This window comes from Indicator indicator, chromosome 2, assembly GCF_027791375.1.
Source record: "Indicator indicator isolate 239-I01 chromosome 2, UM_Iind_1.1, whole genome shotgun sequence".
Lineage (NCBI taxonomy): Eukaryota > Metazoa > Chordata > Aves > Piciformes > Indicatoridae > Indicator > Indicator indicator.
The window spans coordinates 33,433,731-33,446,718 of NC_072011.1; the positions used below are offsets into that span (position 1 = coordinate 33,433,731).

General features: G+C 38.6%; 1 protein-coding gene across 1 annotated transcript in view; it reads left to right on the forward strand.

Moving 5' to 3' along the window:
- RYR2 (ryanodine receptor 2) overlaps positions 1-12,988 on the forward strand; it is a 294,938-nt gene that overhangs the window by 45,806 nt on the left and 236,144 nt on the right. Inside the window, exons 6-8 of the mRNA XM_054396845.1 lie at positions 8,813-8,887; positions 9,635-9,713; positions 10,810-10,922. Coding sequence (XP_054252820.1) covers positions 8,813-8,887; positions 9,635-9,713; positions 10,810-10,922 — 267 coding nt within the window. The remainder of the gene's footprint in view (positions 1-8,812; positions 8,888-9,634; positions 9,714-10,809; positions 10,923-12,988) is intronic.

The window sequence follows — 12,988 nt, forward strand, 5'->3', positions numbered from 1 at the left end:
CCAGTACTTGTGTTCAGACCCACAATGCCTATTTAATGTCTTTTCTAATAGATCCAAAACACAATTTTGGAATGTAATGACTGCTCCTTAGTGTGAAATTAGGCAGCCTCAACATGAGTCCCAAGGATGGGACCTTGAGAAAGTTCTCTCAATGTAGCAAGATACTTTGCTTATATTCAGTTCTTTGGGGCTTCCTTCACTGGTATGTGCAATTTCCTACTTGGTTTACTTTTGTGGAGATGATGGTTTTTATTTTAAAAGAGTTTAAAGCAGGTTAACTGTAGAATATTCTTTGTTTAAGTACATACTTCAGTTTATACATTTAAACTAAGTGTCTAGATTTAGACATAGGATTTTTTTCCCTCATTCTGTGTTTTCTAACACTATAAATATTTGAAATAAGTGACAGAGCTTCATGAAACTTGGAACATATTTGTGAGGGAGACAGTAATGATTTTGCACTTATATTTGGAGATGTTTTGATGGAAGTATTAGATGTCCTTTGTTTGACATGCTGTTGTCTTCAGCATCTATTTTAATTTAAGAAGACCATCATTAGTAGAAACAATTAGATTTTTCCTCATCCAAACATGTCACATTGATGTTTAAATATGAAAGTGAGCAATATTTTTATTTTAAATACCAAGTTGGTGTGCTTTGAAATCACTGTTCCATAATTACATTTTGCAGTTTTAAGCCATCGTTAACATTTTAAGTCTGTGACAACAACAAATTCAGCAAGCATTGATTTCCCAGCTGACTTAGGCAATTAAGTAGTAACTTAGGTTTGTTTCAGAGGCTTGCTCCATTTTTAATGAAGTGTCAGACTTCAATGACTTTAAATGACATTATTTTATTCAAGTGTACATATAAAATAGCCATAAAAACTCACATTTGGATTTTTTTGTGTTGTCTTGCTGTATTTGCCTTGGAAAACATTTGTGAAGAAAAACAGGGAGCATGTTGATTCTTTTAGTGTACAAGTGCTCTCACATGTTCATTTTCAGTGCCATGAAAATAGTTGTGTAATATTCATTTAGAAACCCATTCAGAGCAATATTGAGTGGTCTGAAGTTCCATCTAGACTATTTAGGTTGCTGTTTTCTTTGTCTGGGTCTGGAGCACAGACACTGTCTATCACAGCATTCCCTTTCAGAAACTCATGGCACAAGGCTTGGAGAAGTGCACCATGTGTTGGAATATAAACTGGCCAGATGGCTGGGCCCAAAGGGTTGTGTTGAATGGAGCTATATCTGGCTGGCACCCAGTTACTAGTGGTATCCCCCATGACTCAGGACTGGGGCTTGTCCTCTTTAATATCTTTATCAATGATCTGGATGAGGGTATTGAATGCACCCTCAGTAGGTTTGCAGATGACACCAAGATGGATGGCTGTGTTGATCTGCTAGAGGGTAGGGAAGCTTTACACTGGGATCTGGACAGGTTAGACTGATGGGCTAAGGCTAACAGTGTTAAGTTCAACAAGGTCGTGTCAGGTCCTGGACCTGGGTCACAACAACCCATGGTAAGTTACAGACTCAGGGCTGTGTGATTGGAAAGCTGTGACTTGGAGAGGCACCTGGAGTATGGGTTGATAGTCAACTGAATATGAGTCAGCAGCATGCCCAGGTGGCCAAGAAAGCCAGTGGCATCCTGGCTTGTATTAGAAACACTGTGGCCTGCAGGAACAGAGAGGTGGTCATGCCCCTCTACTCAGCACTGGTGAGGCCACACCTCTAGTACTGTGTTGAGTTCTGGGCCGCTCATTATAGGAAGAATATTGAGGTGCTGGAGTGTGTCCAGAGAAGGTTGGAGTGAGGAGGAGGCCAGCCTCTTCTCCTTGGTGTCAAGTGAGAGGACTAGAAAATGTTTACAAGTTGCACCAGGGGAGGTTCAAGCTGGGTGTTAGGAAAAACTTCTTGAATGAAAAGATTGTCAGACATAGGAATGGTCTGCACAGGGCAGTGGTGGAGTCACTGTCCCTCGGGATGTGCAAGTGGTGTGTGGACCTGGCATGTAGGGACATGGTTTAGTGTTGACCCTTCAGTGCTGTGTTCAGGGTTGGACAGGATGATCTTCGAGGTGTCTTACAACTGGACATATTCTGTGATTCTGTAAAATACCAGACTAAGCAGCTGGTTGCAGTTAGGTCATAATTTGCCATTACTGTACATGATATAGATTTCCTTTTTGAAGGATTTACTACTGATGTTTTGTAGTTTATTGCTTCACTTTATCTGTTTATTTATTTATAATTTTTAAGACCAGCAAAACTATACTATCTTACAATCTAGTCATTGTGCTATCATTGTCCCTATAGCATGTGCCACTAATTTCATTCTGCTTTTATGGATTCATTATGGAATGAGGCAGGAATAGCCATTACGTTATTCAAACAAAGTCACTGTGGTGTCTTGTATGAACACAGTTCTTGTGTCCTAGTAACATATTTTTAAAGTGCTTCCATGGGTGACCAGGATTTTCTGAATAGCCAGGTGCTAAATGGAATTATGATCAGGCTTTCTTAACCATTAGATCTCCGAATCATGACAGTTACAAAAGTTATGCCTGTACACACAAAACACTGAGATAAGTCCTGTTTAAGTACATTCTTTCACATGTTTGTCTTCTCTGGTACCTCCCTGAAGCTCATAGCTTTTTTGTTTCCATACGTTTGGAGATTGTGTAGACCTCTGAAGAGAAGTTAGCAAAGAAACATCATCATCTGCTTGTAGTGGAGTACACATAGGTCTAAGAAATGTTTTCCCCAGTAGAAGTAAGGCCGTTCTCTTGAAAAGAATGGAAAAGTAATGACTATTTGACTCAAAATCTCCTTGGATGCCACAGGGCTATTCATAAGTTTCTAAAAATTCTTATCATAACTTAGGTTCTCAGAAGCACAAATGGTTCCAAAACGCTTGTTCAGTGTCACCATGATTTCCTGCAGCTTCTCATGTATGGCTCCAGGTATAAAGATGCAACCATAAGCACAGTGGTTCAAGTGCTACTGTGTGAATTCTCATCATTTAAATACTTGTTCTAATCTGTTAGGTTATTGCATGGCTGTACATATGACAGTTATATACAAAATCGTACAGATATAAAGGATTTGTTGAGCCATGTATAAAAGCATAGTATTCACAATGTTGTTCAATCTAATTATAAATATTTCATGTTGTGCTGCTCCCATCCTTTGCACATTTTGCTAATTGGCAATTGGCTTTTTTTTTTCTTTTTTTCTGGAATTGTTGTATCCTAAATTGCCTTTCTTTCTGCAATGATTTTTGGATAATGAGATGACTCCAAATTAATTTTATAATCCAGTTGTGGAAATACCAGACTTGATGTGGGCAGTTTGTATGAGGTTTTCACAAGCAGTGTGAATTTGCCCTGTGTGTTTTCAGTCTCAGTTTATTGACTATAGCGTTTATCAGTTCTGATGACTTTTCAAATCTTAAATCCCGAATTCTTGGAGGTAGATATAATGAGAAGAGTTTTGTGTTCATATAACTGATACTCTTGAATGACATAGCTTTTAGAACTTTAATGGATAGATTCTTCTTTGAATACAAATTTTTTTTTTCTGGCCTGCTTTTATTCAAGGAAGAAATTGTGCAACTTAGAAATTACTCTGAAAATTGAAGATTAAAAACATAAAGCAAATAAGACTCAAAGAATGTGGGTGTTAGAAACTTGCTTACATTATAGTGCTATTCATATATGATTTGTGCACAGATATGTGAGCACTACAGATTGAATTAGTCAGATAGTGGATTACAAGAAGTCTTACTTGCAGTGTCTTCTGAAATATTGTTATTTGGTTACTAACAACTTGGTAAAACTTTAGTGGCACACCTTGTCTTGGAATGTTTCCTCTTTGCCATAGAAGCCCAGTTGGTAACTTCTAATTTTTTTTTTTTTCATTTATTGGTTAAAATACATGGATTTTTTTCGGTAGACAGTCATAGCCCAACAGCTACTTACTATGTAATTTCTGGCATGAACACTGAGTAGTTATGAAATTAACCTTTAATATAGCAAATTAACTTATAGGTATGTCCATTTCCTGGAATGCAGGCCCTTGAACGTAAGCCATTTGTAGTACCAGCTTTCTCTTCCAGCCTCTCCTGTTTTATTCTATATCATCTTTTCATTTTCCCTCCTTGTGGATGGCTTGATTATTGCCTTTCAGAAACATTTAGGTGGAAAATGCTTGAAATTATATTTGCAACTCTAAGAAAGATAAAAAACACTTTCTTGCACTTTTAAATGGTCAAAATAATTGTGGTTAAAAAGAATTATTTTAATCCTCTTGGGAAAAATTATCTAAAAAACCACTCATTTATTAGGTGTGAGCAGATCAGGGATCTGATGAACATGGTGGCTGAAGTAAAAGAAGAGGTGGAAAGACTGAGAACTATAAGAGACTGCAAAAAGGAAATTGACTATTTCCATAATCTAACCTCTACAAAACCAGAACAGGGGTTAACTCTTAGTGGAGCAGGGAGTTTGATACCCTCCCATCAGCAAGCCCCTCAGCCTCCATGTAATAACCCACATGAGCAGGGTCAATGGGATCAGGTCTCTGCCCGATGGAACAAATGCAAACGGAGCAAGCACGCTGCTTTAAGCAGCACACTGCTTACAGTGCACTTGCAGAATAGGCGTGAGGCTCTCCTTTTAATGAGTGGAAGAAAGGACAGCTAGAATGGGGGGTACATAAGGAAGCTGCCCGAGCAGCAAGAGACCTGGTTAGGAAAGTCAAAGCACAGTTTGAATTGAATCTATCCAGGGAGGTTAAAGGGAACACTAAGAACTTCTACAGGTATATTAATGGTAAAAAGAAGACTCGGGGAGGTGTGGGCCCCCTCAGAAAGGAAACAGGTGAAATGGTCAAAAGCGAGGTGGAAAAGGCTGAGGTTCTCAGTGACTTCTTTACCTCAGTCTTTACTGCAAGGGCCTCCAGCCACACTCCTGGAGTCATGGAAGATAGTGGTAGGGACCAGGAGGAAAAACTGCCCATCATAAGTGAAGATCAGGTTCGTGGTCACCTGAAGAACCTGAAAGTGTTCAAGGGACCCGACGGGATACACCCACGGGTACTGGCAGATGAGGTTGCTAAACCCCTCTCTATTACATTCCAAAAGTCCTGGCAGTCTGGGGAAGTCCCCACCGACTGGAAAAGGGGAAACATTACTCTCATTTTCAAAAAGGGTAAGAAGGAAGAACCAGGGAACTACAGGCCACAGGGAACTCTGTGCCTGGTAAGATCATGGAGCAGGTTCTCCTGGAGGGACTGCTGAGACAGAAGAATAGTGAAGAGGTGATTTGGTACAGTCAGCGTGGCTTCACGAAGGGCAAATCCTGCCTGACAAACCTGGTGGCCTTCTATGAACAGGTGACAACATTAATAGATGAGGGGCGAGCAACTGATGTAATTTACCTGAACCTGAGCAAAGCCTTCGACAGTGTCCCGCACCACATCCTAGTCTCCAAACTGGTGACACATGGGTTTGATGGGTGGACCACAAGATGGATAAAGAACTGGCTTGATGGCCGCATCCAAAGAGTGGCTGTTAATGGCTCCATGTCCCAGTGGAGGCCAGTGACAAGTGGAGTCCCCTCAGGGATCAGTCCTGAGACCAGTCTTGTTCAACATCTTTGTTGGTGACATGGACAGTGGCATTGAGTGCACCCTCAGCAAGTTTGCTGATGACACCAAGCTGTGTGGTGCAGCAGACACGCTGGAGGGAAGGGATGGCATCCAGAGGGACCTTGACAGGCTGGAGAGGTGGACCCATGAAAACCTCATGAGGTTCAACAAGACAAAGTGCAATGTCCTACATCTGGATCGAGGCAATCCCAAGCACAGGCTGGGCAGTGACTGGCTGGAAAGCAGCCCTGAGGAGAGGGACTTGGGGGTGCTGGTGGATGAGAAGCTCAACATGAGCTGTCAATGTGCACTTGCAGCCCAGAAAGCCAATCATATCCTGGGCTGCATCAAGAGAATTGTGGCCAGCAGGTCGAGGGAGGTGATTCTCTCCCTCTACTCCACTCTGGTGAGACCCCACCTGGAGTACTGCATCCAGTTCTGGAGCCCCTATTACAAGAGGGATATGGACATGCTGGAATGTGTCCAGAGAAGTGCCATGAGGATGATCAGAGGGCTGGAGCACCTCTCCTATGAGGACAGACTGAAAGAGTTGGGGCTGTTCAGTCTGGAGAAGAGAAGGCTCTGAGGTGACCTTGTTGTGGCCTTCCAGTATCTGAAGGGGTTGAACAAGAAAGCTTGGGAGGGACTTTTTAGGATATCAGGTAGGGATAGGACTAGGGGGAATGGAATAAAGCTGGAAGTGGGGAGATTCAGGCTGGACGTGAGGAAGAAGTTCTTCAGCATGAGAGTGGTGAGAGCCTGGCATGGGTTGTGCAGGGAGGTGGTTGAGGCCCCATCCCTGGAGGTGTTTAAGGCCAGGCTGGATGAGGCTCTGGCCAGCCTGATGTAGTGTGAGGTGTCCCTGCCCATGACAGGAGGTTGGAACTGGATGATCCTTGTGGTCCCTTCTAACCCTGACTGATTCTATGGTTCTATTCTATGATTTTTCACAAAAGGTATTGAAATTTTTTTTTGACCCAACCTTTCTCTTGGTTGCCTACAAACAGGCATTTAATAAAAGAGCTGCTAGACAGACAAGTCAATACGGCTGAAACAAGGGCAAGTTAATGTAGCTGTGATTTTGTTGATCACACTATTTCTCTCATCTTTTGTACGATCAGCAAGTAAGTTTATATGTTAGCTATAAAATTTATGGCTAGTAGCACAATAATTTTGATAAAAATAGCAGTGAAATTTGAAACTTTCATCCATATTACTGACTTCATTGATTTGGTACCTTAGCCTCCTGTTCATGAAGCTCCCTGGCAAATCTGAAAGGTTGACAAAGCAGTATGTTCACAACAGTTTTCTCCCTCTTCCCCAATGAGTTGAGCAGCAGACATTCAGCACTCATCTTTGGCACAATGGGCCTGACATTATAAATAGTTTCATTCTTTCATTGTGACTTTGGAAATAAGTTGTAGTGGTAATGGTAATTCAAAGTTAAATCTTCATGTCTTACTATTAAGACTGTGTTTTTAACAAAGACCATGACTTTTGTTCTTGATAAAAATTCATTTCATTGAGTCTTCCAGATTATTGGATATGCCTCTTCACATTTTGACTGTTGCACAGTTTATTGAAAGTCAAAATATACCTTATGTCCATCAAGGTGCTTCATTCTCATTAAAGATAAAAACCAGAAATTCCCAGCAATTTCTTTAAAGTGCTAAAATTACGTTTTTTTGAGTATGTCCTTTTCACCACTTAGTGATGTAGGTTTTTTCCTTTTTTTTTTTTTTTCTTGAATAAGTCAAAGATAAACAAATATTATGCTAATAGATTAAAGATAAGGTTGGACAGCCAGTAAATGAGGAGGGGAAATAATTGCATGCCGCCACCACAGCCATTCACATAAATTGATCTTCAGCATTGTCAGCAAGATAACATGGTATGATTGTTTCCAATTTATTCTGTAATGAATCTGATACTCCAGAGAAACAGAAGGTCAGTCTACAGTGATAAAATAAAGTATATAAATGCTGCACATACAAAGTTAAATTAGGAGCCATATATGAAAGAATAATGCTGTTTATGGAGTTGTCATTTAGAGGGTCAAAAACATGCATTTATCAATACTGCTTGAGGAGTGTGACATGTATAATGCTATGCGAGACATTCTATCAGAGAAATATGGACTTATGTTCCTGACTGTGTCTTATGTTTTGTCTGATAATCTCTGCTCCTGACCAGTGTCAGTCAACTGCATCACAATCTAAGGAATTAATAAATCTTCAGCAGAAGTTGAAAGTTTGGTCACGTAACAAGATTTATCTATTTTTCATGAGTTATTAAATTGATTAGAGATAAATAGAAACTGTAATGAAAATACTGTGAAAAATAATGGTCACAATTTTGTGGGGTAAAGTGAATTTTATTACCTTAATTTTATTTCATTCAAAATTTATGCTGCTTTTCTCAAAAGGAAGATTTACTTGGTCATGATTTCTAAATTTTCAGAACCCCTAAATCCTGTAGAGTTAGCTTGGATGTTTTTGATCACTTACCTGACCTAGCAGATACAGAGTTCTGTCTGAGTTTTTAAACACTGTATGGCAAGCAGACTGGAGGTTGATGTTCTTCAGTGCGCTTGATACATCATTAGTACTTTCTTGTAAAACAGGGGCAATATTCCAGAAGCTCCCTCTGCATACCTGCTGTATTGAAAAGTATATAATTTGGTAGCAAAATGTGTGAATGTGGAGATATTTAACAATAATGGTGTAGAGTGTAGTGTGACATGCATCAAAACTGGAGGATGCTTGCTTTCAGCCCAAGGAAGCATTCAAGCTTCTAGATTATATATTATACCAAATAAATAGGTAACATAAGAAGTACTCCATTTTCCCTCATCAGTGAATTGAGCAGTTGTAATATAGAAAAAGTTAGTAGCTTTTAGATGTCCCTGCCAAATTCTGCCTTCTATTTGTCCCAGGGACTTGAAAGGTCAATATACTGAGGCACTCAAAACTAGAGAACACGTTCTTAAAACTACGTTCTTGAACTAATGCCTGACTAGAGTTTTGTTAGGAAATTGGCTTATCTGTCATAGATTATCCAGAGATTGATAAGGATTTTTTGTTGTTGTTTGTTTTGTTTTTCTCAAAAGGACCTATTTTATTATGACATACCAGTACAACACTTCTCTTTCTCTTTCAGTCTGCACAAGGCGGTGGTCATCGAACGCTACTCTATGGGCATGCAATCCTGCTGCGCCATTCCTACAGTGGCATGGTATGTAATGGAGGCTGATAGCACCAATAAGTTCTTTTTTGTATGAAAGTTCTGTGTGAAAGTGTCCAGACTATTATAATTTACTGATACCTGGAGAATTACTCCTATCAGAGAGGCATTTTACCTGTGGATAATGGAAACCTTTTTAAACGGTAGATGGGTGAAATAAGAAATCAAGCTGATCTTAACTGGGTAAGTGCTAAAACTAAGTCTGGCTCCGTAGTGATGAGTTCTCTGCTCGTCAGTCTGTTTTGAGTTGGTGGTTTCTCATTTCTTATCCCTTGGATGTTGCATATTGCAAAAGTTGTGACTGAATCCCTCTGCTGGCAACCTGAAGGTATGTTGGAGAATGAGTGGATAAGGAAATTCCTTCTTGCACATATTTTGGACAGAAGTTTTATTTTTCAATTCTCTGATGAATTATATGTGTTACAAACTCCTTAACTACAAGTGAGGCTTTATGGAGCTGAAAATTGATGAAACTGCTTCTTTATTTCAACTCTCCCTATTCCTGTCTCAGTGGAAAGGTAACCTGAATAGATCAAGAGGTCATTTTAGAACTTATATCTTTCTCAAGTTTCTCTGAGAGCCTTTCACTTTATCAATGCATATATGTTCTTGATACTGAGCAGTAGGGATGATTTAAGAATAGCTAATCCTGTGATAGTAGGTTGATGGCTTTTTATATTTGAGTGGATTTTTCAGATATGAGTACAAGTAGTAATGCATGCTTTTTTGTTTTGATAGTACCTGTGCTGCCTCTCTACATCTCGATCTTCAATGGATAAGCTGGCATTTGATGTAGGATTGCAGGAGGACACAACAGGTAAACAGCATTTTAAAAAAATAAATAATGAGGAATACTTTCAGTCTAAAAATCAGAAGAGACATCTATAAATACATATAATATACATATAATATTTCCATGTTTTACACATCCAGTACATTACATTTTCTACTAGTTTATATAATTTCTTTTCTATGAGATATGAACATGTCTATTGAAAGTTATATAATATTGAATGTAAGTAAAGGAATTTTCCCAAGCTGTTATTCCCATAGAAGTAGTTTTCTACTTAATTGTTTGTTGTTTTTTTTTTTTTTACTTCTATTATTGAAATAAAGATTGTGTTAGAGTTTTGGAACTATTGGTGACTTGCATTTATTTGTGTTTTTAAGACTGATATGGTTTCTTACAATGCCATCAGTTTGGTGTAATTGTTTAATTAGAAATAATGTCTGCTTGTTTTTTAAATCCTTGCTCCAGCTAGGACCTATAACAGTAATAACAGCAATTGAACATTCCAAGATCAAATAGATTTTTCTTGACAAATGCATGCTTTTCTTTCAAGAAGTATATCTGAAAGCAAGGTTTATCATGGGAACAGACTTAGTGACTTCAATAATTACAAATATTCTGGGAAATTAGAGACACAAACATATAGAAGTGGAAGAATGTAATTGAATTTAGATTTATGAGAACTTTAAAATATTATTTAAAGTGATATTGCAGAAGCTTATTTTTACTGCCCTTAGTGATGCCCTTGGTCCTAATTCTTGGCAGAATATTCTTCAATATCTTTCACAAAATATGGAGCAAGGGGAAGCTCTTTAGCAAAAAAACAATCTGGACCATGTTGCCTAGAGAACAGAAAGCTGACTCCTTACTCAACTCCGGAATCACTCTACCAGAGTAGAGTGATTTTCTGTCTTCTGCATATATGCATTGTTATTTCTATCTTGAGTTTCTGACAAGGTGGTGCAGGAATGATATTTATTATGGAAAACACATGGACACTTGGTTTACCCAACTGAAAGCCGAGTCAGAAATTTGGACCTGAGATAAAAGTGAAAGTAATGCTAATAATGATTGGCATTTTCTTTCTTGTTTCTTTCTCTGTTATCACTCAATAATGATATAGGTGAAGCATGCTGGTGGACCATCCATCCTGCTTCCAAGCAACGATCAGAGGGAGAAAAAGTGCGTGTTGGAGATGATCTTATTTTAGTCAGTGTTTCTTCAGAAAGATATTTGGTAAGTCCTGTAAGAGTATCTGTACATTGCTTCCTCTACAGGAAAAACAGTTACTAATATGTTATACTAAAGTCTGGTTTACACTTTCACTACTAAAAAAGTATCACTTAAGGTGTTTAAAGTGGCATTTAGTAAGATTTTGCAAATGAAGACAAGATCTGGAAAGCATACACAGATATGTGACTAATGTAATTTCTGTTTATTTCAATAAAGGAATAGAAATTGAAAAATTTACTAATGAAGTAAAAAATAAAATGTGAAAAAAAAGGACTTCTTTCCAGATATTGAGGTGTGTAGAATCCCTGTGAGTGTTCAGAGGTTAAGAGCACTATCATATAGAAATTAAAACTTATACTAAAATTTTTGAATGTTTAACTTGGGTATGCATCACTCTGCAGGCTTTGAAAGTTTCATATTTTCTTTGGGTTATGGGGTATGTAACATATGTAGCTACTGAGATATCTTAAATAAATGTAATTTAAATATTTAATAATAAAATGTAATTGAAATATGCTAGAACCTTTCATGGTAGCTGTTTTTATCACCGGTTTAAATAACTTACTTCCTCATCAAAGTATCTCACATTTGTTCTACAATTTTAATGTTTCAGCACTTTAAAATTATTTTCTTCTTGTATTCTTGATGTTGCAAAGACCTAAGCTATCTGGGGGGAAACAAAGGAAAGATGAAAACAAGAAAATAATTCTACTGGAAGCTTCTTTAAAATCAGCCCAAGTGATTTATCAAATGTAGATACAACTCAAAAAAGGATCTTTCAAGAGGATGTGCTTTTAGCTATATCAAGAGGAATCTCTGAGATCTGCATTCAAGTTTACTCCATATTGTGTACTTCCTTTTTTTTAATGAAACATTATTTCTGATTTTTTTTTACAATATTTAGAAAAAGAAGTGAAGAGTTAAGACTTAAAAATAAGGGGGGTTTGTTTCGTGTTTTGATAAAACTGAAAATATTTTCCTGTCTTTTGGAAACACATAAAATAATGAGAATACAATTATTAGAATATAATTGTAAATTCCAGTTAGAAGCTCAGTAACTCATTTAGTTAGTTATTTTTTGTAAGTAGGTATTCTGACAGCTTTCTGATCATCTTTAAGTTTTAAAATTATTTTTAATAACTACTTTTATGAAAATTGTGATTAGACTTACTGGAAAAGCAACTTGGTCTGGACAAAACTAATGAGAAATCTAGTTAACGAAAAGATTTTATTTAAAGACGCTGAATTTATGAATTTTTTTTCTTGTAGCAAAAAAAATAGGCAAAACCCATTTAGAACTTAGACTGCACACTGCTGTAAAGCAGAATAAAAAATATTTCTACAAATATATTAATGGCAAAACAAGAGGCAAGGACAACCTCCGCTCTTTATCAGATGCAGAGGGGAATATAGCAACAAAAGATGAGGAAAAGGCAGAGGTACTTAACACCTTCTTTTCCTCAGTCTTCAATAGTGGGACAGGTTGTCTTCAGGACAACTGGCCTCCTGAACTGGCAGATGGAGCCAGGGACCAGTACAGTCCCCCTGTAATCCAGGAGGAAGCGGTAAGGAACCTGCTGAGCCACTTGGATCCTCACAAGTCCATGGGATCTGATGGGATCCACCTTAGGGTGCTGAGAGAGCTGGCAGATGAGTTGGCCAAGCCACTCTCCATCATTTATCAGCAGTCCTGGCTCACAGGTGAGGTCCCTGATGACTGGAAGCTGGCCAGTGTGATGCCCATCCACAAGAAGGGCCGGGAGGAGGAACTGGGAAATGGCAGACCTGTCAGCCTGACCTCAGTGCCAGGCAAGGTCATGGAACAGGTCATCTTGAGTGCAATCACACAGAACCTACAGGATGGTCAAGGGATCAGGCCCAGCCAGCATGGATTCAGGAGGGGCAGGTCCTGCCTGACCAAACTGATCTCCTTTTATGATCAGGTTACCCACCTGGTGCATGTGGGGAAGGCTGTGGATGTAGTCTACCTGGACTTCAGCAAAGCCTTTGACACTGTCTGCCACAAGAAGCTCCTGGCAAAGCTGGCAGCTTGTGGCTTGGACAGATTC